At 46.2% G+C, this 26,778-nt stretch overlaps 2 protein-coding genes across 3 annotated transcripts in view; both read left to right on the top strand.

The window, feature by feature from the left end:
* The window catches only part of HSD11B1 (hydroxysteroid 11-beta dehydrogenase 1), a 949,596-nt gene that overhangs the window by 789,919 nt on the left and 132,899 nt on the right, over positions 1 to 26,778 (top strand). The window lies entirely within an intron of this gene.
* The window catches only part of CAMK1G (calcium/calmodulin dependent protein kinase IG), a 30,605-nt gene continuing 4,435 nt past the window's right edge, over positions 609 to 26,778 (top strand). Inside the window, exons 1-8 of one of the 2 annotated variants that reach the window (XM_050781428.1) lie at positions 609 to 719; positions 11,848 to 11,968; positions 16,843 to 16,971; positions 20,080 to 20,154; positions 22,720 to 22,858; positions 23,511 to 23,634; positions 25,061 to 25,136; positions 26,201 to 26,313. In XM_050781428.1, the coding sequence (XP_050637385.1) occupies positions 11,877 to 11,968; positions 16,843 to 16,971; positions 20,080 to 20,154; positions 22,720 to 22,858; positions 23,511 to 23,634; positions 25,061 to 25,136; positions 26,201 to 26,313 (748 nt within the window). In that variant the 5' untranslated portion in view covers positions 609 to 719; positions 11,848 to 11,876. The remainder of the gene's footprint in view (positions 720 to 11,847; positions 11,969 to 16,842; positions 16,972 to 20,079; positions 20,155 to 22,719; positions 22,859 to 23,510; positions 23,635 to 25,060; positions 25,137 to 26,200; positions 26,314 to 26,778) is intronic. The other variant, XM_050781430.1, reaches the window with a different exon arrangement.

Here is a 26,778-nt window from a genome sequence, read left to right as displayed (position 1 = left end):
GGAATGATTTCCTGGGGTCTCATGGGTTAGGACTGAGACAGGTTCGGGGATCAGAATGCTGAGCTTCCGGAGGAAAGGAGACATATCAAAGATATTGAGTGCGACTGTCCAACTGAAGGGCCCCTTGTGGGACGTCTAAGGCCCTTTCTCCCAGTTCTGTAAGAGATAACAAGCAAGGTAGACACTGAGATGTTTTCAGTCCCTACATGTCAGCCAGTGTAGATGTTCTGTTTTTCAGGGAGAGGTTTTTAGGCAACATACGCCAGCACCTGAGTGGTTAAAAGGGAAACTGAGGCAGACAATCCTAGAAAGCTTATCTGATTTTTTCTGTCATCACCCATTCAGGATAATGGGAACCTATAATTCGATATGTTTGCTTTTCATTCTTCCTTTCTATCTTTTCATCACACACATCAATGCAAACACAATTGCACACACACACACACCAGGCAAAAATGCACAAGCATTTTTCTGGATAAGACTCATTATTGCTCGGTGGGAGGGAGGGAGAGCAGAGCTGAGGAAAGGAAAGAGAGATGCAAGCCACCCTAGCTACTTTTACTCCCCTTTAAGGCTGCATGGTTACGGTCCTGGGAAAGAAAACTCCTGCATTCCTCCCCTTTAATTGGGTTTATTGTTAAAGCACTGGAGCAGCTAATCCTCACAGACCTGTAGGAGCTGGAGTGGGAGCCCAAGCAGGATTCTTGCCGAGTCCGTGGGTAAGATGACCCTGCTTCTTTTCTTGGCTTTAGGGGGTCTCTTTGCTTAGTGGGAAGCGTGCAGCACCTAGCGAGTGGATCTGAAGAGCCACTTTGTAAGCAACTTGGGCATTTATTTCAGCCCCAGTTCCAGGCTTCCCTGACTCTTTTGGCATCAAGGGTAAGTTATAGGTGTCTTGGAAAATAAGTCTGAATGGGGGTCCGGGTGGAGCCATCTGTCCATCATTCCTGGGCTGGCTTGCATGGAAACCTTTTACACTTCTGGGCAGGGAAAAGGGAGAAAAATATCTTTATGTGCCCCTCCTGCAATGTCTGCATTCTAGGGACAAGCCTCCAGGCTCTATGCCTGGAGGGACCCCATCCATCTGCTGGGGTGTCAGGACCTCCAGCTCTCTTGCACCCCTCCCTCCTATTCAACCTTCATCTCTTAACCTCTCTGACCCCATCCATCAAATAAGGTATGCCCTCTCTGCCTACCTCTTTGGGTTATTGGGAGGATTAGCAGAACCAATGACAAAATGATTTGTAAACAGCCTGTGGCTCTGCAAACCTAAGGAAGAAGAATCAGCCTCAGTCCCTCCTGGAGAGGTCTGTGGACAGGCTTCAGGCTCCCTATCCCCGGCCGCGTTAAGATGCAGAACACAGTCGAGCTATCGCTGTCAGTCACAAGACAGCTCCTTCACCTTCCCCAGGGGCATGTCTACCTCCCTTCTGTTTTTAAACTTCCCTAGTTTACCTCTCAGGTGAAGATCTTGAAAGGAGGTCTGGATTCACCAACACCATCACCCCCATCCACACCGTGGCCCCTTCTCTCCACGTAACTTTGACGTACAAACATTAACCCTGAGACTCCCGGAGGTGGCTGCCAGGGCTCACGCTGGTCTGGCTGCAGTGCTTGGCTGGCCAGCCTCTTGCTCTGGAGTGAGATAAATTGATCATGAGGAAAATCTCTGAGAAGGGTCAAGAGAGTCAAGCAGATTCCGCCTTAGGTAAGAAGATGATCTTTTCCAGATCATAAGCTGAAGACAGAACAAGGCCCCTGTCATTCCTGCTGACCCAAGCTTAACCAGAACCAAAGATGAGACCCACCTCTGAAACAGGCTGTAACACAGAGTGCTTAGTAATACCTGGTATGCGGACCACATTTTACAGTTTAGAATGTGTTTATAATTAATCTTCTTTAGGACGATCCCATCAGATGATGTGGCATGTATTATTTCCCCCTTAATATAGATGAGACCACTGAGGCTCAGAGGTTAAAGGGGTTGTAAAGCTGGTGATGGTGGTGGCATTTGAACCCAGATCTATTGATAAATTCAGTGACCTTTCCATGATGCTGCAGATTGCTCTGGTGTGTGCGTGTGCGTGTGTGTGTGGCTGCTTATTAAGAGTCCTCTTCAGAAAGTACTCTTTGGGAAAGAAGCTTGAGGTTAGAGTGAGAAATGGTTTGAGCTGGAGCCATGAGAGGCTTGGGGCAATAGATATGCTGCCCCCAGCCTCTGTGCTGAGAAATCTGAGTGCTTTAAGGATTCAGTCCTTTCCAGATTGTCCGAGCCATGTGTTCCCAGGGGAATCAGTCAGACGTTAGGATTGCATTACAGCATCATGAGGATGAAGGTGGAGATGAGTGACATCCCAGCAACCGCCACCAGGAAAGAGGCAACAGGTTATGTGGTACAGCGACGAGAAGACTAGCGTTGGAATCCAGTTCAGTTCTATCATTCACTATCAGTTTGATGTGGGGGATTTTTCTGAACATTTCTACTTATCAGTACCTGAGATGTAAAATGCGGTTACCTTGAAAGGGGGACATGAGTCATTAAACAAGATAATGCATGCAAAGTGCCTAGCGCGGTGCCCCACCCAGGTGCGTGGTCCAGGGCAGCGAATACTATAAAGCCTAGGAGAGATTCTACCTGGAAGTGAAAAAGCATCCCCCTCTAAGAGGAGAGCACCTCCCTCCCTCCCTCTCCCCGATACACACGCACACAGGGCCAGAAATAAATTGCCACACGAATGCGCGCGAGTGACGGCGCCTAGCCACAGCCTGCCAGCGCCAGCGAGTGAATGAGCTGCAGCATGAATGAGGGGAGCGGCTGAGTCTGCAAACAGGCTGCGTGCCTGGCGCTACAACTGCAGGCGCGCCGCCACGGTCAATGGCGAGGGGGTTGGGGCTGAGTGGGAGCGGCTGCCAGCAAGAAAGCAAGCTGAAGCAGGCAGGGGACTGCACGGACTATCCATGATTGTGGAGGAAAGGCTGGTAACTCAGAGCTTCCTGACACAGCCCTTCGTCCTGAATTCAGCCTGTCCTTTCTTTTGCACTCCATTCCTGGTGGGGGAAATATCCTTCCTCTCCCCTTCTGGAAGCCGCAGTAGAGTGCCTGGCTGTGACGGTTAATAGTAATGAGCGTTCAGCCTGTACAAAAGAGGCACCTCTTGCATGGGATTAGGCTTGAAGGCGGTGTGTGACACACAGTCAGTGTTAACCTTGAAAACTCCTTAGAAAAGTGCCCCAGTGGAGACCTGATATCGCCCATGAAAAAATCCCAACAAAAGTATTATTTCCTCTCTTGTTGCAACAGTTCCCTGCTTTCTTGGTTGGGTACCAGATGAAGTAGTTGGCTTGCATTCAGGGCTATGATGTATGAAAAATCATATATCTTTAAACACTTTAGAATCACAGTGAGATGAGATGCTCACACTGTGAAAGGCACGTGGGAGCTGGAACCAGCTGAAGGAACAGCAGATCCCTGTCTCCTGTCCTGTGCTCACCCCTGTTTAAGTCCTTATTGGTTTCCCTTTCTTTCTCCAGTGCTTAGTGTTTAATTCATGTGCCTATAATGTGGACCCACTGCATGGCACTTTAGAGGTTGCAAACTGCTTTTGTGCCCATTGAAGCATTAGCCCTCCAAAGAAATGCTGAGAAATAGAGCAGGGATCATTATTCACACTCAGCAGATGAGGAAACCGAGGCCCAATATGCTTAGCAGCACACTAAGAATAAGCAACATACCCTGCTCTTTGCAATGGTCCCTGCGTGTTGACCCCTCAGCTACCACATGAAGCCCTAGAGAATGGTCTTCACATCCTCTGTAAGAAGCACATAGTAAACCATAAGCAACACATAAATTATGGCTTGTCACTGCAGTCACAGTGATTTTGTTAAACTTAGATGTAGGTTTGCGCCTTAAATAAACTGCAGGCAACAATGGAAAAACCTTCTCCCTGGGTCATTTTGTGAACAGAAATTGGCATGCAGAGTTGATCTTTGAAATGCAGAATGACAGTGGCAGAAGGGCTGGGAAATGGAGTGGGTGGTCCTTGGAGTTTCTCTCCAGTCAGAAGACTCCTGAAGCCTTTAGGCTCCAGAACCTGGGCTTTGGCAAGCTAATGAGCCACTTGGGTTGCAACCCATGAACTAGAAATAAGTTCTGACACAGGCCCAGCCGTTCACCTATGACACCACAAGGAGGGTAAAACTGTGACTGATGGCAGAGGGCTGCTAGAAATTTCATCTATCCTTTCAAAATATGAAGAATTACAAAGCATTAGAGATGGCCTAGTCTACATTTTCCAAAGGATGCTCTGAGAAACCCTAGATCCCCTGCACACTAATATGAGTGTTACAGAAGGAAAGAATTTCACTGTCTACTAAATTTGGGAAATGCCGGATTAAACAGCATTAAGCATGTGTCTTTAATGGTCCTCAGAGCCTTTAATAAGCTAATGTGGATTATGAATCTCCAAGAAGGGGGCCAGAGGAAGTAGCAAATCTACCCTGCTCATGGAGAGTCGCCCAGGACTAACATAATGAAAAGCAAACTTCAGGGAACTTTAATCTAGTCCAATCTCATCTGTTCACCAAAGAGGAGGATGGAAACTCAGGGATGTATAGTGATCTGCTTGGGGCTGCACAGCTACTGGATATCAAACCAAGACTGGAACAAGCCTTGGTTCTTTCCAGTATTCTTTTAACCCAGTGGATGATATAAAGTTCAATATGGGCCAGAGTGTAGAAAATTGTGGGACCCAGCAAGAAAACTTCCCAACTTTTGCCTTTTACCCTTTTGTCACGAAGTACTGACAGATTTCCATGATTCTGTGTGCCCCAGCCTGGAGGCAGAGAGCACATTCTTATTGAAGATGATCCAACTGATAACCTCCCTCCCAAGGCCCATAGGCTCTTCTGAGTCATGGTCCCAAAGAATGGAAAATCCTGGAAGCAGAGACTATAAAGCAGTCTTAGGGTAGACTGATTCCTCTAAAGTCAGTGAAAGAGCCAGGCATGATCCAGAAGGCCTGAGCCTGCTCACTATGCCCCAGAGTGATTCAAGCCTCCTTGCTCAGAAGCCCCTAGTGACAGCACTAGCAAAAGGAGGGTGGCTCTTTCCATGGGTAGAATTGAGAACCATTATCTGTGGGCTTAAGATTGCAGAGGTGCTACTCAAAGATGCTCTCCTTCCCTGTCCCCATCTACTCTGGTTAGTCCATGCCCAGTTTAGGAACACTATGATTGTTCCTACACTGTACCTATTGTAATGGTTTGGAGTGGATTGGATTGGAATGGAGTGGAGTAGGGTGGATTGGATTGGATTGGATGGAAAGCCTTTGAATTCTAACGTGATGCTCCTAAGACTCTGGATCACCTAATTAGGAGTGTAACACTTTTAAGCTATTAGCCCAGCTGATTAATTTAATAAGCACCTCAGGGCAGGTCCCTAAATGGCTGCAACTCAAATAGGAAACTTTGGATAGTGAGGCCATGTGGAGAGTGGGGCAGAAGTGAGAGTCCAGAGAAAGAATCTGGCCAGTGTGGGGTCATGAGGTGACCTGGCAGTTTTAGGGTACATGACCACAGTGAGGAGGCCACTGCAAACAAACCTCATCTGCCTGAGAGTTCTGTCTGGGGCTAGTGATGCTCCCTTTACTAAATGAAGCTGGAAAAGGAGGAAGGACAGAGAAGCTCCATGGAAGGAGCACCTGCCTGCTGGGCTCATGGCCCAAGCATCTCTCACCAGCATCTCATAAACAGGCATCACACAGCCTGCCACTAGGAGCATGGAAAGGGCTGCACTCAGAGGCAGCGTCCACCCCAAGGCTGTACTGCCTGCCCTTTAGGAAGAACTTTCCCCTCTGTAACCTCCTCCACAGCTGCAGAATTTTCCCCCAAGAGGCCAGGAAGATCATCCAAAAAATACAGTTGAGCACTAACCAGGAGGCAGGTACTGCAGTAGCCCCAAGGGAGGCAGCGAGACAGCCAAGGTCTTTGTCTGTGTGGAGTTACTTTCTACAGAGGAGATCAACCTCTGACAAATAAACAGGGTGCTTTGAGATTGTCATATGTATTACAGAAGAAAGGACTGGCTCACCTAAGAGAGAGTAACTCTGGGTGTGGGTAGACAGACTCTAGGTAGAATGGTCAGAAAGAGCCTTGTCTAGTGTCCCAGGGAAGTTCTTCTGACCAAGAACTGGACACAGGTCCCATCCCAGGCACTACTGTCCCTGAAATGATGATGACAACAAAGAAGCCAAGCAGATTTGGCCTTCTATGGCCATTTCACCCTCTCCTGCTGCTGTGCCATGGGCAGAACCTCACAGTGAGGACTACAGAGAGGAAGGCCGTGCTGCAGTCCCTTCTCGGGGCTCAGGTCTTCTTGCTATAGGCTCCTCTCTAAAGCAATATAAAGAATACATCCACCCACCTTCCATACTCATCTTAAGTCTAACTCCTCCACAGTGCGCTCCACAATCAACCCACCCCCAAGCTTTTCTTTCTCATTCACTCATTTAGCAACCATGGGCTGGACCTTTAGCGAGTGCCAGGAACAGTAGTAGGTTCTAGGATTTCAAAGATGAGTAACACATGGTCCCAGTCCTTTAAACAGACTGGTCTGCATTCTTAGCTCCTTATTTATATATCTGCATTTGGTCTTCATAACCTGATTGTAAGCACTTTTAAGGCCAGACTCCTATCATAGAAATGTCTATTTATAGCCCAAAGGGTATACAGGAAGTACTTAATAAATGCATGTTGCGTGAAAGAGTATTACCTCCACAACTCAAAGATAGTTCCATGAATAAAGTCATTTCCTTTGCTAGGAGCCATTTTTGCAGAATATTCTTGAGAATCTTGCTGTGCTGAGGTGCAAGGCGCCTGAACCAGCCACGAAGCCAACATTCTCCAAGTCTCCTGAGCTATCGACGTGAAATCAGCCCTAAATCTCAGAGAAATCTGTGGCGGCTGCTCCTGAGCTTTGAAACCCAATGGAAATTGTTGCCAGAAATAGAGTGAGAGGCGGGGAGTACTTTGGAAACAAATGAGAGCAATACTGGAGCTTCAAGCTCCTTAGAATTTGTTTTCTTTTCCTCTGAAAAGGCCTAGATTACAGAAGTCAAGAGAGGAGGGGGAGGACTTCAGCAGAAAGAAGCAGGATGCAGCCATGGAAGAAACGTGGGCACCCCTTTCAAAGCCCGCTGTTCAGACCTCCACCACACAGGGCATGGGGGTCTTGAGGCGATCGCTCTGGTTACAGAGGGGCGGGAAGGAAAAGCCAAAGCTATGGGGGTTTCAGATCTGGGCCTTTGAGTTTTCCACATTGCACTGAAGACGGAACTAAATGGTTAGGATTCAGTGTATGGGAGGAGGAGTGGGCGGGAAAGATGTTTTCTTATAGCCTAGCTTCGGCTAAGAATACTATGTTTTTAAAGCTATTTAAGAGAGAAGAGAAAGAAGGAACAGTGAGTACAGATCTGCTAATGAGGTGGTACAGCCTCCTGGAGAACAGGCCGTCATTCCATGGGAGCTCCGGAAGGGGGAGTGATGGACGCCTGGCTCTTGGTCCCAGAGCTGGAAGGCAGCTCTTGATTGGCTGGAAAAGCAACATCCACAGCCCTGTTGTTCTGTGGAGAGGGGAGAGAGAGAGGGTGAGGGAGGCACACAGGCAGTTGATTTTGCTTTGTTAAATGTTCAAACCTTTGCCCTTATCCCCTACTTTCAAGACTTCCCAGCAGCAGTGTATCTACACAGCGAGAAGTGTTTGTGATGCCCCCTGGAGACTGGGTCAGCTAAATGAGATTCTTTAAACCTGATAAGATTAACATGCAATAATGGACAATCTCAAATTTAAAGTACCCCATTTTTCTTTTTGCAGCCTGGTAAAGCGAGTGAGAGTTCATGCATTCTAGATGCCAAGCACCCTGATAAGTGGAAGCTGCTAGATTTGGGGTTCAGGATCTACAGAAAGGCATCTGGCTAAAGACATTCCCCAACTCTTATATTCCATCTTCCTCAAAGAGATCTCCACCAGTCACGGCCCATTTGTCTCCACCTTGTGTACTGTGCCCTCAAAGTCAAGTGTCAGCCCACCACTGCCAGTGAGACCTCCTCTGGCCAGTGCCTGCATCCTGAACTGCTGTGGTCCCTTTGGGCTGCCACCCTGCCAAGAGGAACAGATCATCTAATGGGCCAGAAGACCCAAACACAAGCTACCAGATGTATATACAACTAGGTCAATCATGAAGGAGTTTCTCACATGCATTTTTTAATAATAAATAGCCAGGTTGCAAGTTGACACACTATTAAAATGTACACCAAAAAATGCAGCTTCCTTATTTCTTATAAATCTTTCTCATGAACTCCCACCCCACCAGGCAACAAAAAAGGAAATGGGGAACTTTAAATTTCAATTTGTCCATTATAGCATATAAATCTCCCTTTGGGTTTCAAGAGTCTCCTTTAGCTGACCTTATGCCTTTCAGGAAAACACAGCCTTGAGATGGCCTTTCCTCTTCCTGCTCAACTTCAAGGTGGCATTTTATGTTGTAAGGTATTTACTTGACCTTGTTGTCGTATGGGAGAAGGGGGCCTCAGACTTCTCACACTTATCAGGGACCCTGGATTCCACAGTCCTCCGGATCCCATCAGAAACTGACTAGTGACCTCTGAAGTATGACTGGTCACACTGGTTCATGGGAATCATACTGACATACTCTACTAAAGGCCCTGATCCCAGCTGTTTGCTTACCTGAAAAGTCCTGGTCATCACCATCTCTTCTCACCAACCCCAGCCAGCTGGCCCTGACCTGCTCTACGTCCCCTCATAGGGCCATGAGCCATGATGACCTGGTAAATGTTTAATGACATGTCTTGGGGCAGGGGTCAGTGGAGTCAGGGAGAAGCCCTGATTATAGCTGTTGCCACTGTCCATGGTGTAAATACTCCTATTAGGCTGGGATTGGTGGCTCACACCTGTAATCCCAGCACTTTGGGAGGCCAAGATGGGAGGGTCACTTGAGCCCAGGAGTTCGAGGCCAGCCTGGGCAACAGAGTAAGACCCTGTCTGGAAAACAAATTAAAATTAGTCAGGCGTGGCGATGCATGCCAACTACTAGGGTGACTGAGGTCCCAACTACTAGGGTGGCTGAGATGAGATCACTTCAGCCCAGGGGATGGAGGCTACAGTGAGGAATGATCACACCACTGTACTCCAGCCTGGGCAATAGAGCAAGACTCTGTCTCAAAAAAAATACTCCAGTACTCCTACTGTGGTCACTTTCTAGCTGCCAACATTAACACCAGAGATGTGCACAGCTGGCTCTCATGAGCTGGCATGAGCTGGCCCTGGGGAGGTTTTGGAGTCTCTGCCCATCATGAGGCACTGTCTCAACTCACCTCCTCCCTCGAGGCCTCCCCATGATTCCTCACTGCCCTGTTAGATGCAGTTGCAGGTGGACCTCCTCCTAGGCTTAAAGCCTCCCACCAGCAGGGTCCTGGTAAGCCACCCCATCCATGTCACCAGTCTCCCCATTCCTGAACAGATGCTCTAAAGCAAAGATCTGTGCTTTGGAAAACTATACCATCTGTCTCCCCATCCCCTTTCCAGGGTCCACTTGAACCAAAAGTAGCCATCTTTCCACCTCCTCTTCCTCTCTGCCAAGAGCCTCGCTTGTATCATATTCTTCTTATCCCAGGGCTCTAAGTCTCATATCGTGTTTTAATGGTGGAAGAGGTTTCCTTCTATTCCATGAAACCTGTTTTACCATGAGTCCTCCAGATGTGGATTACCAGGAATGAAATACATCAATAACTGTCTCCAGAATATTATCTCCATTACAACTGTTTATCATTGTAGCAGAACAGAAAAAAATAAAAATAAAAATAAAAAAAGAAACCACTGTTTATCACGTGTATCAACGTCTCTATATGCACCATTTCATTTAACCTTTACCATATCATAAAGGTTTTTGCCCCCACTTTACAGATGAGGAAATAGATTCAAAGAGGTTAGTAACTTGCCTTAGGCAAGGCCATTTACCTGGTAACTAGCAAAGGTAGGATTTGAACTCAGGTTGGCCTCCAAAACTATGCTCTTCACTAAATGCTGAATTGTGGACAAACAAACTTTCTTTTTGTTCAAAGGCTATTATTAATAGGAGACCCCATAGAGTCTACAGGTGGTTTTTCTCAAGTGGGGAAGGAAGGTCATTGCCCAAGAGGGGCAGTCATTAGACATATTTTCCTATTTCTCCATCAGGTTCAAAGAGTGTGAGGGAGAGGGTGCTCATCACTCCTGGACACCCAGTACCCTGCCATCAGCTGTTGGAGGAGGTAGACAGAGTGGAATATCCAGAGGAACAGAAATTCCCTCCAACCATTTAACCCCATCCCAAAAATGTGTTTCTCTCTAGTATTCATGAGCTCAGTCAGGGCACCCCCAACCAATCCCAGATGCTCCTGCCAGAAACATGGGAGTCCTCCTGGACTCTGTCTGCCCCACCATATGACACATCGCCTAATACTGTAGATAACTGGACTCCCAGAATACATCCCAGGTTCATCATTCTCTCCTTCACTCCCATCTGGCCCGAGCCACCATCATCTCTCTCCTAGACTTCTGTCCCCTACCCGTTTTCCATGCAGCAACTCTTGCCCCTTCCACTCCCTTCACAGATCAGCCAGAGAGAACTCTTTAAAACATCAATGGTGTAATTAACTCCCCTGCTAAAAATACTTCATGTCTTCCCATCTCACTTAGAAGAAAATCCAAGGTCTTTAACAGAGTCTACAAGGCCCTTTATGGTCTGCCCCTGCCTGCCTCTCCCTGCCCATTCTCCACCCCCGACCATACGGCGCTTACTCTGCACCAGCCACGCCATCCCTTCAGGCTTTGGAGCACACCATGCTCTTTCCTCCCTTCGCGATTTGCTGTTATATTTCCTTTGCAGAGAAGCTCTTTCACATGCTTTTTGCTTGGTTGGCTCCTTCCCAAATTTTGCGTCTCAGCTTAAATATGGCCTGCTCAAGAGGCCTTCCCTAGCCTTTATCTAAAGAAGACTCTCCCTGTTTATCTCTATGACAAACCCAGGTTTTTGTCTTTCATGATTTTCCCCACACTTTGTAACTGTACACGTGTGACTTTACTTGCCCATTGCCCATCTCCTTCAGACTGGCAGCCTCATGAAGGCAGGGCCAGCATGTGTGTTGTTATCAGTACACATCGGCACCTTGCATATGGTAGGTGCTAAATAAATATTAGTTGACTGTTGAATACGTATGGTAACTCCAGAACTCTGATATAAATTTAGGAAATGATTCAATTTAGATTTTCATGAATAACTATTTGCCCAGCACTGTGCTAAATGTTGTAGGAGTTACAAAAACAGCACAATACTCATTCATTTAACCCATAACAGGTGGGAGAGAGGTACTAGTGAGAAAAATTGAGGGAGGTGGCAGAGTTGTGACATGAGAGAGGAAGCCTGGCTGACTCTGTAGTCTGAGTAAACATTATGACTATCATTTGGAAAACATAGGACATGCCTCAGCTCAGCTCAGATCCCCTCAAGGTGGATATTCCCAGGTTATCTACACACGTACTCACTACTGCCCTGATGTGAGCATGCAGCAAGCATAGTACCCATGTAGTAGGCATTCCATAACTTTGTCCTTGTACTTTTTATAAGCAAGTGTGGAGATAGTTTTATTTTTGCCAGTTATCCAGGTTTGCTCCTAATCCTTCCTTCTGATAATTACAGAAAGATGTGAGTATTGCAGCCTATTTTTAATCTTGTTTGACAAAGCAACTGACCAGACTTTTTTTCTCCTCTTTTTCCCCCCGTTCCAATAAAGCATCCTCAGAAGCTTCAACTCTGGAGGCGATGGGTCGAAAGGAAGAAGATGACTGCAGTTCCTGGAAGAAACAGACCACCAACATCCGGAAAACCTTCATTTTTATGGAAGTGCTGGGATCGTAAGTCCTGAGGCTATAAGGCCGGGTGGGCTGGGCTGCCTGCAGTGGGAGGTTGGAAGAATTGTTCTCTGCTGGCTGCAATTGATGAACTGGACTGAGGCTGCTGTGACTTCATTTTGATTTCTTTAAGGGACTTAGGGAGAGTTTTGTGGCCTAGAGGATGGTGGGTGGAGTGGGTGGCAGGTGCTTTGGGTAATACCAAAGATGATTTAATACATTGGATATAGTCCCAGCTACTCGGGACGCTGAGGCAGGAGAATTGCTTGAACCTGGGAGGCAGAGATTGCAGTGAAAGGAGATTGTGCCACCACTCTCTAGCCTGATGACAGAGCAAGACTCTGTCTCAAAACAAAACAAAACAAAATTGGAGCCCTCAGGGAATACCAGTCCCTTTCCCCCAGGGCTTACCTCCTTCCGACCCACCTGCAGTGACCTATCCTCCTTCCAGATCTGTGACAGCTTGTGGGTTCTTGCCTCTGTCACAGGAGAGGGGAGTTGGAGAGCACTTCTGGAGGGCCAGTGACCCTAGAACTTTCCCAGCCTCCTCCCCCAGCATCTTCATTTCTCCATCAGTGAACAACCTCATCTTCTGCTCTCACTGGAATATAAGGGGCTTTTCAGGTCCAGGGAGCTCATGGGTCACACACACCTGAATCAGCCCCCTGCACCACCATCCTCCCTCCTCCATATCTAAGTGTTTCAGCTGTGCTGTAGTCCATACCTCTGCCAGCCTGCAGGGTGTCTGAGCCTGCCCCTTGAAGATGATTACACGACTGGCAGACCAGAGACAGTTTGTCTGGAGCTGACTCTCCACTTAGTCCTGCCTCTCCCCTGGGAGGCTGCAGACTCTGACGCAGGCTGGCAGCAGCTCCAGGCCACTGGCCCCCAATCCCCTCAGAACCCCAGCTGGTCAGCTAATTAGTCTAGGCTAATTGGGCCTGGGCAGTAAGGAGCAGCCAGCGGGCTGTCCATCCGGGTAAGCTTTCTCTGTAGCCGATGCCACTTCACTTTGCCCTGACTAGGAGGCAATGACCTCAGGCAATGACGGCTGCCCACACTCGTGCTGTAGACAGAGAAGTGACTTCTGAGCCCTCCTGGCACAGGCAGGTTGTCAGGCTGTGAAAGTGCAGGAGGATCCCAGCGGGATGCTGGTCATGAGAGCATGGGCCTTCCATCAAAGGCCTTTACCAAGACGGGAGTGATGAGAGAGGGGGTTTTGGCAGGAGAAAGAGACAAGGCTCACGAGTAAGTCAGAAATGATTTGCTAAGTGTTCCAAAAATCTAGAGGAGAGGAGAGAAGGGAGCCCAGGTTGACAAGAATTTACCATCTGCTAGACTTGTGCTGTAGGACTCCAAAGATGGACACACCTTCCCTCTGAGAGCTCAGTGAAGTTTACCATAGCAGCACCTAAATCTGGGAGAACATCAGAGTCATCTGGAGAGCTTATGCCTCCAACTTTTAACTGTGAAAGTGTTTAAACATATGGAAAAGGTGAAACAATGGTAAAATGAACATCAGTATACCCACCATCTAAATTAAACATTGTTAGCATTTCACTATACAGTATGTATTTTACATCATACACACACACACACACATACATACATGTACTGAACACTGAACTATTTGTAAATAAGTTGCTAACATGATGACATGTCATCTCCGAATCTTCTGTTTGTATCTCCTAAAATAAAGGTATTTTCACATATATCTACAATATCATTATCACACTCAAGAAAATGAATAACAATTCCTTTTAGCCTGGGTGACTTTTGAAAAATAAATCCCGGTCTCAGACCCACTAAATTGGAATTTTGGCAGATAGGATGCAGCAGCCAGGAATCTATATTTTAAGTGCTTCTGGTGTTCTAATGTATCTAGCTCAGCAGTGATTTGAAGGGAGCAGAAGGACAAGACAGGAGGCACGTCACAGCTGTTGCAGAAGTTAGAGCTGAGCGAAAAAGAAGACACCTTAGTGGTGCTCGGGATGAAGACCAGTGTCCCCAGGCTGCAGACCCCACAGACTTACCACAGTGGGGTGTGGTGGAGAGTGGACAAGTGTACAAATTATGAAAAAGGTGCTCTTTTATCTAGCCTGCTGTCTGCTGGGGCAGGAAATATAATAATTATCATATGAACATGTAGGATGGCTTCAAGGTGAATGGCACCTGCTGGAACTGTTGCACTGCACAACCTGCCCAACCATAGCAGGGGCCCTGTCTTAAGTGTCCATTTTCTGTGGCCTCTTAATATGTCATTCTTATGTGTTGTGTATGTATCTGTCTTTCACACTGAATCCCAAGCTGGACCAATACTAATCTCAGTGCCTGACACAGAGAAGTTCCATCAGTTCAATAAGCATTCATTGAATACCTGAGAGCATTTTTCAAATCAAATGCTAATTGCTTACTTGTCCCTGTTCCTCACTATTCTACAGGCTCCTTAAGAATGGAAACACTCACCTTTTACTTTCCAGTGTCTAAGACTCAGTAGGTGCTCAATAAATCTTGGTTGAAGGGATGAGTAAGTGAATGGATTAACAGAGCAAGCTCAGGAGGCTTTGATTAACTCAGTTCCAAGTGCAGCTGGGAAAACAGGAAACTCAGACACAGGAAACACCAAGTAATTTCTAATGCAGATTTTTAAAGTCCTTGTAGAAGCTTGACTCCCATTGGGCTTTCATTCTAGCATATCCAGATGGCAGGGTCAAGGATGGCTCAGCTGTTTCCTTACTTAGATTCTCTCTCCTCTTGTACTACTGGGTGTTCTTCATAATGGTATTCAAATAGTAGTGATGATAATAATAGTATCTAACACATATAGTCTTAATAGATGTCAGAAACACTTTTAAGCAATTTACATATATCAAGTCATTTAATCTTCTAAACAACCTTGTGAATCAGATACTATTGATACTCCAACTTTTCAGATGAGGAAACTGGGAATATGGGAGTTAAGTGACTTTTTACTCCAAAAGCTGAGATTCTAACATGAACAATCAGGCTTCAGCATCCACACCAAGCTTAACTGCTGGTCTGATGGTCTGGTCTCCAGAGGACCCCTTCAAACCAAGAGGCCTGTAATTTGGACTCCTACCCTGTATTCCCATTGGTTCCACCTTCCCTGTCTTCAGAGCCTGCCTCAGAGGCTGCTAGGTTCTGTCTTTTGTCTTTGAAGATCCTACTGAATGAATGAGAGGATGATCAGCACCCTGGCCTCTGATAAGGGTGATCATCACCATCTAAAATTGAGAGAGAAGTCTTTTTGTTCTCACTGTATTTCCACTGTGTCCCCTGTGCTACCTCCAGCTGCCACTCCAGTGTGCCACACTGAGTCACATTGAAAGTGACATGAATTGACTCTGTAGTGGCTTCTTTTTAGTGGGCTTGCCAAGTGGAGAAATCTTTCCACAGCTGCAGGAGACTCTCTGTCTCTAGGGATCATTCCCAAACTATAGAACCAGGAAATAACACATGCCTAGTCCCTGAATCTGTGGTGGGATCTTTTTCTTCCAATATGATCTTTAAATTAGAAAGCACATTAGCATGTCAGATACACCTGCCATCAACATAACTCAGCAGCACCCAAATGACAGTGAAGTGTAATTATCAGCCTTTCCCTCATCTACTCTTTCACTTTGCCTCTAAGTTTAATTGTTTAACTTTTTAGTTGGAAATAATTTCAAACTTAGAAAAACATTTAAAAAATAAGAATAACACCAGGCGTGGTGGCTCATACCTGTAATCTCAACACTTTGGAATGCCAAAGCAGGAGAATTGCCTGAACCCAGGAGTTCAAGACCAGTTTGGGCAACTGTATTAGTCTATTTTTATACTGCTATAAAGAAGAGCTTGAGACTGGATAATTTATAAAGGAAAGAGACTTAATTGACTCACAGTTCAGCATGGCTGAGGTGGCCTCAGGAAACTGACAATCATGGCAGAAGGTGAAGGGGAAGTAAGGCTCCTTCTTCACAAGGCAGCAGGAAGGAGAAGTGCCAAGCAAAGGGGGAAGAGCCCCTTATAAAACCGTCAGATCCCATGAGAATTCACTCACTATCATGCGAATATCATAAGGGAAACTGCCCCCATGAGCCAATCACCTCTACCTGGTCTCTCCCTTGACACGTGGGGATTATGAGGATTATAGGGAGTACAATTCAAGATGAGATTTGAGTGGGGACACAAAGTCTAACCAGATCAGCAACATAGTGAAGCCCTGTCTCTAAAAAAATAATAAAATAAAATAAGAATAAGAATGGTAGAAAGAATTTCCAAATGCCCACTACCCAGATTCACCTCTTGTTCACAATTTCCCCCATCTGCCTTCTCATTGCAATGTTCTCTGTAGATTTGTAGAGATAGACGTAGAAAGATGATTCTTTCCTAATCTCCGAAGAGTTAGTTGTGGACACCATCATCCTTTACCCATCAAGGACATTCGTGTATATTTCTAGGGATGGAGTATTCCCTTACGTGACCATAGTACAGTTCTCAACTTCAGTCAATTGAATATTGACTCATTAAGTGTACCTAGTCTGTCATCCATACTCCGGTTTTATTGATTGACCCTATTATGTGTCTTATAGCATTTTCCCTCCAGTACAGGCTGCAGTCTAGGGTCTGGTATTGCACTTCGGTGTTATCTCTCTCTAGCTTTTTATGACATTGGCATTTTGGAAGAATACAGGTTCCCCTCTGCCCTTTTTTAAATTTTGTATTTTCCTGATGTTTCTTCCAGATTTAAATTCAGGATATGCCTTTGTGGTCAGAGGACTACATAGACTCTGTTGCGTCCTTTCTCAGGTCTCACATCTGGAAGTGTAAGATGTCTGCCCCCTACTAAGTTTTATCTTTTGGTATCTTCTCCTCAGAGGAGCTTTCTCAGAAGTGTTCCTGGTGAAGCAAAGACTGACTGGGAAGCTCTTTGCCCTGAAGTGCATCAAGAAGTCACCTGCTTTCCGTGACAGCAGTCTGGAGAATGAGATTGCTGTGTTGAAAAAGTGAGTGGGTCTTAGGGTTGATTGGATGTCACTATGGGATCATAACATTTTCTTCATAAATTTCCTTCAAGAAGGACTAGGACTGGATTTCTGCGCCCAAAGGCATTGCTCCCTTTGATTGAGTTGATGGGTCAGTTCAATTAGCTAAGTTTAGTTGGACAGCTGTCCTAGCTGATTTTTTTTTTTTTTTTGGCAGCAAATTGATGCGCAAACCCACTGGTGGCAGAACTGGTTTGTGCACATAGGCTGGAGAGTAATTAGCTCAAAGGAACAAAAATCAATTGAGGGCCAGCATCAGGAAGAATTAATAATTAAGGAAGCAGCGTAAGATTTCAAAATTAGCTTCAATTTATACCAAAGCAAACAGAGGTTCAGCACCCCAACCATCATAATGAAGGCGACACTACAAATCATCAAATATTTACAGCAAGACTCTTACAACAGGCCCTTGTGAAACCCTTATGGTGTACCAAAAGTGTATTAGGCACATGAACACAGGATCAGGACCACAAGGATGAGGCAGACAAAATTCTGTACCCTCAGGAGCCTACGTTGGATACAGAGGTGCCCATAAGAAAATCCAACAAAATCAGATATAAGTCACACTAGCAGAAGGCAGACTTTGGAGGAGATAAAGATTCATTTTGCCTATATGTGTGTTTTTATGAGTATGAGTTATTGGACCACTTTCAAAGAAGATGGACCTTGATGGATGAGTCAAACTTTGTGGGGGCAAGAAGGGCAGTGCAGAAAGGGAATTCAGGCCAAGAGTAGCATAAACTTTAATGCAGAACGATGTAAGTGCAAGGGATTTTAGGGAAGAGTGAGTATTTGAAATCCTTGAATTTAGAGTGCATAGTATTAAGAGACAAGTGATGAAACTAAAATCGTGAAATAAGACTTAATTACAAAGGATCTTAGATGGCATGATAAGGAATGTTGGCTTTATTCTGTGGGCAAAAAGAAGTCATCAAAGGATTTTAAGTGAGGAGTCACATTGTTTGATTAACATGTTGGAGCTATCTCTCTCAAGCATGGTGGAGGATGGATTGGAGGGTGCCAGCCTAGAGGACAGGAGGCCAATTATAAGACTTTCACAATAATTTAGGCATGGGTTGAGAATACAAGAGAAGGTGGTGGCAGAATCATGTGTGCCTAAAAGGACTAGATTACAAAAGATGTTTCAAAGGGAGAAGTGACTGTGTTTGGGGTTGACTGCTAAAAGTGTACAAGACAAAAGCATCAAAAGAGACCCTGAGATTGAGCAATTAAGTGGACAACTATGTCATTGCTTGGCATAGAGAACAAAGAGGATGTGTACGCTTGGATGAAATAGAAAGAAATTGGTTGGAATATACTGAATGTAAGTATCCACCTATCTCAACATGAAGGCATTTTGTAACATGCTAGAGACATAGGTCTGGGATCCAGGGAGATTAGGGCAAAGAAAGATTGCCAACTAATTGAGAGCAAGGACCATGTCATCTTTCTTATTATTGCCTTGTATCAACAGTATTTATGGTCAATAAATGTTTGTTCAGTGAGTGAAAAATTGATAAACTAATGTCAGCATTGCCAGCTTATGAGCATAGTTGAATTCATCAAGTGACAACTGCCATAGGTCTATATTTTCTAAAATATCGTAAAGAAGATAGCTACTATTGATTATGTGTTTACCCTTCCCCAGGCACTGTATTAAGCATTATGCATTATCTCCTTTTATCCTGATACAATTCTATAAGAGACACATACTTTTCAGACAAGGAAATTAAGGGTTTGAAAACTGGAATAAGCCAGCTGAAGTTACCTAATTGCCTGAACTAGATGTGAACGCAGGCCTGACTGAGTCTGAGTCTGAGTTTAAGTCCTTAACCCCTGTGCTGCACAGCCAGGAGTAAAATTCCTAGAGAATTTTCTCCTTTACAGGCATGCATAGCATTGCTGCCTGGCAGGCCAAGCCCCTCTGCTAATACGATTATTCTGCATGATGCAGTCTTTGAGTAACCCCGAACAAGGGTAATAGAGGGCCAGACTTCTCCACCATGATGCTGTCGACATTTTGAACCAGATAATTCTTTGTGGTGTTGGAGGCTGTCCTGTGCATTGTTGGATGTTTAGCAGCATTTCTGCCTCTACCCACTAGATGCCAGCAGCACCTCCCCCTGCCCTAGTCGTGACAATCAAACATGTCTCAAGATATTGCCAAATGTTCCCTGAGAGGCAAAAGAGTCCTTGGTTGAGAATCACCTATCTAAGTCATCCCACAGAACTCACCCTAAAAATAAGCATCTACCTTGCTTCTCACGATATCCTGGAACACTAATTTTTCAACACTTCCTCTGTGGTTATCCAAGAGGAGGCTCAGCTCACCTGAATCCTTCCCATTGTATACAGGTTGAGCATTCCTACTCTAAAATCCAAAATTCTCCAAAGTCAGAAACATTTTTACCATTGACAGGATGCCACAAATAGAAAATTCCACACCTGACCTCATGTGACAGGTCACAGTCAAAATGCATTCAAAGTTTTGTTTCATGCACAAAATTATTTTTTAAATATTGTGTAAAATTACCTACCAGCTATGTGTATAAGGTACACATGAGACAAAAACGAACTTCATGTTTAGACTTGGGTCCTATCTCCAAGGTATATTATGTACATGCAAATATTCCAAAAACTCTTCTAGTCTCAAACATTTTAGATATGGGATATTCAACCTGTACTTTTTAAATGCAATATTTCTAACATCTGAATACCCACTTTGTAGAATAACCTAGAGTCAGGTATTCCCTTAGCCTTCCTCCATTCTTCTAACTGTCTCTTTTAGTAAAGTTTAAAGAGATTCCTGGCATAACAAGGAACTGTTTGTTCCCTGAAGGAAGGATGATCAATTGTTCATTCAGTAAACACAGACCGAGCACCACCATAGGAATCTTTTCTCTGGGATTAATTTGTGACAGTCAACTTATTATGAAGACTTCACAAAGACCTAGTCTTCCTAAACATTGCCATCAAAAGCCTCCAACAGAAGCTTTTGGGCTAGGTCTGCATTCTTTATCTGGACAACCTGAATCACATACCGTTCATCATGCACTTTATTTTTCCCAGGATCAAGCATGAAAACATTGTGACCTTGGAGGACATCTACGAGAGCACCACCCACTACTACCTGGTCATGCAGCTGTAAGTGATAGGGGACTTGCTTCCTCCACAGAGGCCTGGTGGTGTGGGGGAGGCCTAGAGGAGGTTGGTCGCTGGTGAGGGATGGACAGCGATTCAAAGACAAAAATGAAGACTTCATTCAGGAGGCTCAGAAATGCCAAGGGTCCTTTTAGACTGAGTGTGCCTTTGGTCATGGGCAGGTTCTATGTGGGCCACAGGGTAAACCTGGGTTGATTTTTGAGCTCCTTTGCACCAGGACAACCCTATCGGTTGTTAGAACATTTCTTACTAGTCAGCAAATAGCTGCGACCCCAACCCATCCATGTCCTTCTGCTGCCCAACCCCTCCTCGCCCCTTGCAACCAAACAACTGAAGGGGTAATGCCAGACTAACAAGGAGTTGCCAGAACCCTTTCCTGGCACCATGGCTTCAGTCCATTTGGACCAATACATGTTAATCAAATTGGATAGTAAATGTTTTAACATCACTCCAGCATAAAATTACTGTAGGAGCAGAAGCCACAGGTAGATATATTTCAATATAAAGAAAGATTTTCTCAAAAGAGAGCCACCCAAAGTTAAAGACGGGCTGTGATTGTGCGTGTCCACCTGTAGGACAGAAGTGGTGCTTCATTAGCAAGGTCTCTGTGTCATTGCCACATCCAAACAACAGTTCTGCCTGACAGCGACTGCTGTAGAGGTTGGTCGGTGTTCATGAGGACTCAGCATTGGGCTCAAAGACACTTCTGTTTATAAAGTACACACACACACAAATACACACACTTGCACATGCACACACACACGCACTCACACACCACTCTGCAATCTCAGCGTGGCTGGATACAACATGATTTTTGGCTGATGGGCTGATTCCTAAGAAACTTTAATGAGCTAACTCAGGCCTAAGCAGCTGATTAACTGGGGGGTCATCTGAGGGCCTCTAAAGAGAGGTAGCAGGCAGTCAAGGGAGTGAGATGGGAGGGGCCCCTAGTGGCACTAACAGGTGATCAGGGACCATCAGGTACTTCAATGAGGCCAAGCCAACAGTATTAGCACACAGTAATTCAGAAGGCAGGGAGGCAAGGAGATGGGCAGGGTTGGACGTCCCTGAGGAGACACCAAGCCTCCTCAGAGCATAGCTCCAGGACTCAGGCCCCTCAGGGTTAAGAATTCATACCTCTGTACAAATAGCACATTTCCTACAGGCCTTCAGCTACTATAGGAAAGCCCAAAGTCTAAAGACCGGAAGCCAAAGAGCAGGATAAGGTGAATTTTTTTTTTTTTTTTTTTTTTTTTTTTTTGAGACGGAGTCTCGCTCTGCCGCCCAGGCTGGAGTGCAGTGGCCAGATCTCGGCTCACTGCAAGCTCCACATCCCGGGTTCACGCCATTCTCCTGCCTCAGCCTCCCGAGTATCTGGGACTACAGGCGCCCGCCACCTCGCCCGGCTAGTTTTTTGTATTTTTTAGTAGAGACGGGGTTTCACCGTGTCAGCCCGGATGGTCTCGATCTCCTGACCTCATGATCCGCCCGTCTCGGCCTCCCAAAGTGCTGGGATTACAGGCTTGAGCCACCGCGCCCGGCCGGATAAGGTGAATTTTGACTGGAGAAATTGTGTTCCTTCATCACTAGTTGGGCATGAATGACCACATCTAATGTCATGGGACAGTGGTAAGGGGGACTAGGAGGGTGAAAGGACTAGAATCCCTGGCTCATGGTTGAAATAGTCTGGGAATGCTTATCTCAGAGAAGACAAGGCCTCCAGAGAGCATTTCACTATCTTTGAATACTTGAAAGGTACACAGGAAAGGCTGTTATTCTTGTTCTGTGCAGTCTCAATGGGTGAAATTGGTAGCACTGGTATGACAGGACATCAGCTTTCAACATAATGTACAGAAACATTAGGAAGATGCCAAAAAACACTCTGTCTTAGGAGGTAGAGTGTTCTCTGACACTTAAGTGTTCTAATACTCACTAGAAAACTTCTAGGCAAAAATAGTGTAGACAGTATTCACGAGATAGAAGTCAGACTTGATCTTTAAGCTCCTCTGAGTCCTAAGATACTCTACCATTTGAGTCTCAAAGCACCCGTACAGCCCTACCTGTAATTCCAGCTTTACGAAGTCCAATTTCCCAAAATGAGGAAAGAAATCTTAATATAAGCACAGTTAGTTTCACTTTCATGCCTTCCCTTTCCTACTTTGCTTAATTTCTGTGTCAGCCCTCTCTTTCATCATGGCTTCCTGTGTCATAGGCCAGGAAGGAAGGTGGCTAAGAAGTGTGTCCACACTAAGGAATTATTGGCTTCTTGTGCAACCCCAACCGGAAGCATTTACATTTTAAAGGAAATTGTCAGAGAGAGAGGTCAATGCTTGGCCCAAAGAAATGACTGCCTGGTGATATCACTCCAGGTGCCCACAGTGGGTGTTCTGAGACTGGAGTAGTCCTTCCAGCACCCCTTCATTCGCAGTTCATGGGTGCCTGCCTGTTCCACCACAGCTGTGTCCCCCATGGCTTCAAAGCAAACACTTTCGCATTACTTTGACCTGAAATGAGAACAGAATTCCTGTCTTGATCCTATGCCCACAGTGTTTCTGGTGGGGAGCTCTTTGACCGGATCCTGGAGCGGGGTGTCTACACAGAGAAGGATGCCAGTCTGGTGATCCAGCAGGTCTTGTCGGCGGTGAAATACCTCCATGAGAATGGCATCGTCCACAGAGACTTAAAGGTGTCAAGCCGAGAGTCCTGGGTGGGAAACAGATAATGACTCTTAAGGAAGCTGCATGGGTCATGGGACATCTAAGCTCCATAAAGTAAGAGGGTTGGACTAGTGACTCCCAAGGCCCCTTCTGCCCTTAGATTCCTTAAACAGACCTTGGATGAGTGAACAATGGTTACTAATTTGCACCTCAATCTTTTCTTGAACCTTTCACTATGCCTTACCCTATTTGGATACCAAAATAATACACACATTTCTTAAATCCAGCCACAGTCAAAACCCAATGCAACAAAATACTTACTGAGGGCCTACATTGTACTAGGCATTGCACTGGACTTTGGAGAGATCAGACACCATTAACCAAAGATAGGTTCCCTCAAAACACAAACAGTCCTGGGGTAGTTGGAAGTAAGGGAAGGAAAGGGTGAGTATATTAATGGTTATAAGACTGAGCAAAGTCAGAGCCATAAGCAAGAGGCAGAGTGCTGGGGTGCAGGGGTGAGGGTGCAGGTAGGAGGAAGGAGGGAAGAATGGAGGAGGATGGGCTGGCCTTGAAGTCAGGAGCCCAGGGCTCAGCTTCCTATGAAATTATGTATCAAGGGGAAGGAAAATACTTGCTTCAGGTAGTTATATCCTACACTACATATTTTTTCTCCTACAGCCTGAAAACCTTTTGTACCTTACCCCTGAAGAGAACTCTAAGATCATGATCACTGACTTTGGTCTGTCCAAGATGGAACAGAATGGCGTCATGTCCACTGCCTGTGGGACCCCGGGTTATGTGGGTAAGTCTGGGAGCAGAAGGAAGGTTGACCAGTTGGCTACATTCATCCACATGCCTATCATTCACAGAAAGGGGTAATTCTGAGAACGTAGGGTTCAACTTCAGGGGCTATCCAGGTAGGACATCCACTTACAAGGTTTAGGGCCAGCCAATTCATCCATCTCAGGATCTGTCCTTACTGCTCTCAAATTCTACATTTTTAAAGACCGCCTACCCCTGAGCCCTCCACAGTTCCTGCCTACGCTTTGGCTCTCATTTCTGCAGATAGACTTTGAGCCTTTGTCTTTCCAGCTGGACCAGGGGCAGACAAGATCACAAACCCAGAGATCAGCAGAGAGCTGAGGGGTTGAGCACTGGCCCCACTCCTTTCTCCCACTCTGCAGTAGACATTAGCCCCCAGTTGTTGGGAGCCAGGAAGCACAGGATATTGAAATTGGGCCTGAGGAACCCAGAAATGGGCTCCTAAATGTCCACCCAAGGAAGCACTCTGGGAAATTGGCAGAGCTGGAGCCTCCTGCTTGAACATTCCTGTAGGTTTCCAGGGCACCCAAAAAGAGTGAGAGCAGGCAGGGCACCTGGGAGAGTATTATTGGGATCTACAGGAGAGAAAGTTGGAACTCTGAACATCTGCTCCTGTCCCTTCCTCCTTCACCAGTAATCACCTGTTTGCAGTTGGGTAATGGGAAGCAGAGCTCTGACTCAAGAGAGGGAATCTACCCTCCCAGAAAGTCAAGTCATTCACTCATCAGTAGGTATTGAGTCCCACCAGGTACAAAGTTCTGGTAGCTGCGATAAATATAGAAGGCAACCCTCTACACTCCACAGAGGAGTGTAGAGACTTCCTAATCAGAGGAAGTCATGGCTCATGCCCTCTGAAAGCTCTCAATCTGATGGGGGAGACTAAATGCCTCCCCTCAGAAGGTACCCACGGTCTGATGGGAGAGATACTGCCTTTGCTCCAGGATCTCCTAACCTAATGGGGGAGACTCAACATCTGCCTCCCAGAGACTCCTAGTCTAGTGGAAGAGAGACAGTCCTACACTGATGATCTCCAAGTCTGAAGGGAGAGAGATCACCCTTGCCCTGGGAATCCCCTATCTGAGTGGGGAAACAGGCCCTGCCTTCAGAGAATACTCACTGTGATCGGGGAGACATAGCCCTGGAGATCTCCAGTCCAACAGAGGAGTCATCGACCCTGTCATGGGGAAACTCACAAACTAATGGAGAAGTCACAGTCTCTCTTTGCAGGAAGACTTAGTCTTCCCAGAAGAGACACAGCCCCTCGCCTTAGGGAGTTTTCAGTCTCCTAGAAACACCACCATCCCATGGTCTTCCCTAGTCTGCTTCTCTAAGCCTGACTTTCAGCCCCCACCCCAAATCCCTCTCCTCTTGCCACCAGCCCTGACTCTGCCCTTGGTCTGCTGCAGCTCCAGAAGTGCTGGCCCAGAAACCCTACAGCAAGGCTGTGGATTGCTGGTCCATCGGTGTCATCACCTACATATTGTGAGTAGACGCTGGCCTGGGCTCAGCTGCTGAGAAATCTCGGAGCCTGCTTACCCCTTCTCATTCCCTCCCCTGTCTCAGCTCCTCTTCCAAGCATGTGCATGTGCACAAACAGACACAGACACATGGGTGCATGCACACACACACACACACACAAACACACACACACACATATGCATGTACACGAAGCTTAAAAGCTTCCTCTCTCTTGACCTCCACTGAATTTTAAAACAGAGCTCAGCATGAATCCACTGCACAGCCACCTGTCACTCCCTCCTCTTGCACCCCTGCCCCATTTACTGCCTATAAATGTGTTGGATCCCACTCTGTGGAATGAACAGTGAAAAAGAGAGAGGCCAAGCCAGTCTTGGAAGTCAGGCGGACCCACTGTTCCTGCATCTCAGCTTTCTTTCCCAAGGCAAAACCATTGCCTGGATGAAGCTGGTCAGGGCCTCACCTTTTCGCTCCTCTCCACACATTCCCAAGCTCTCCCTTTCCTAACCTGCCCATCACCTCTTCCCCACCATCCCTCCTCACCTACAGTAAACTTTGCTCTTAGGAAAATAACCTGGTTTCAATTATCTCCTCCATTTATGTTGAATAAGTACTCTCATTTATTTGCTCAACCAATATTCGCTGCCTATCTACTCTGCATCTATCCCTGTGCTAGGTTCTAAAGAATCCAGCAGCGAACAACGCAGCCTAAATAAATCCTTCATCAAACTTACAATCATCAAGTAGACAGTCTACCCCATCTTTCTTAAAGATATTTTATATAGCATTCATGAGTCAGGGAAAGTACAAGGAGAGGTGGCAAGGGTTTGAGGGCATAATGTACGCAGAGACCGTCTAGGGATGCCTGTGCCAAGGCTTGGCACTTGCATAAACACTTCATGGGACCTGTACCATTCTTGAATTTGAGGCAGATCCGTGTCCTGGTCATACTGCTGTTCTGAGACCTTCATTGCCCACCTGTGTATACAGTGGGAGCCTGGGGGAGCAGAGAGGCTGGCTCAGGGAGGACAGGTTTTTCAGTAGTGTACCTCCTTCCTGTCCTGCTGCAGGCTCTGTGGATACCCCCCGTTCTACGAAGAAACGGAGTCTAAGCTTTTCGAGAAGATCAAGGAGGGCTACTATGAGTTTGAGTCTCCATTCTGGGATGACATTTCTGAGTCAGGTAAGGCCAGTAGGCGTGAAGGAGAGATAATAGGCTCAAGGTAGAGGCTGCCAGGCAGGAGAAATGAGCTTAACAAAGGGTGACAGTCCTGGCTCTTCAAAGTCCTGGGGATCTTACAGAACAGGCTGCCAAGGAAAGTGGAGAAATCTTCATCTGCTTCAAAGACCCAATAAATTATTTACTTCTAAGGGCTATGCTTTTGTTTTTCTGGGGGCAGAACCACAGTATGCCTGATAAGGAGATGGCGGGGGGAGCGGGGGCAGTTCAGATGCGGGGCCAGGAGGGCAGAGCCAGGTGGTGAGGGGAGAGTTCCAGGCAAGAGCAGCAAAACCAAGGGGTTAGATACCAAGAAAGACCATGCAATGTCTGTGTGTGAGAGAAGATGATCATTACGTGATTGTTGGACCTGTTAAGTGGAAATTGGAGCTGGAACAATCCAGCACTCACATGTGTGCCCATGTGCCA

This window comes from Macaca thibetana, chromosome 1 (assembly GCF_024542745.1).
Source record: "Macaca thibetana thibetana isolate TM-01 chromosome 1, ASM2454274v1, whole genome shotgun sequence".
NCBI classification, from domain to species: domain Eukaryota; kingdom Metazoa; phylum Chordata; class Mammalia; order Primates; family Cercopithecidae; genus Macaca; species Macaca thibetana.
Note: the sequence above shows the minus strand (reverse complement) of the source record. Positions and strands in the feature narration are given on the sequence as shown.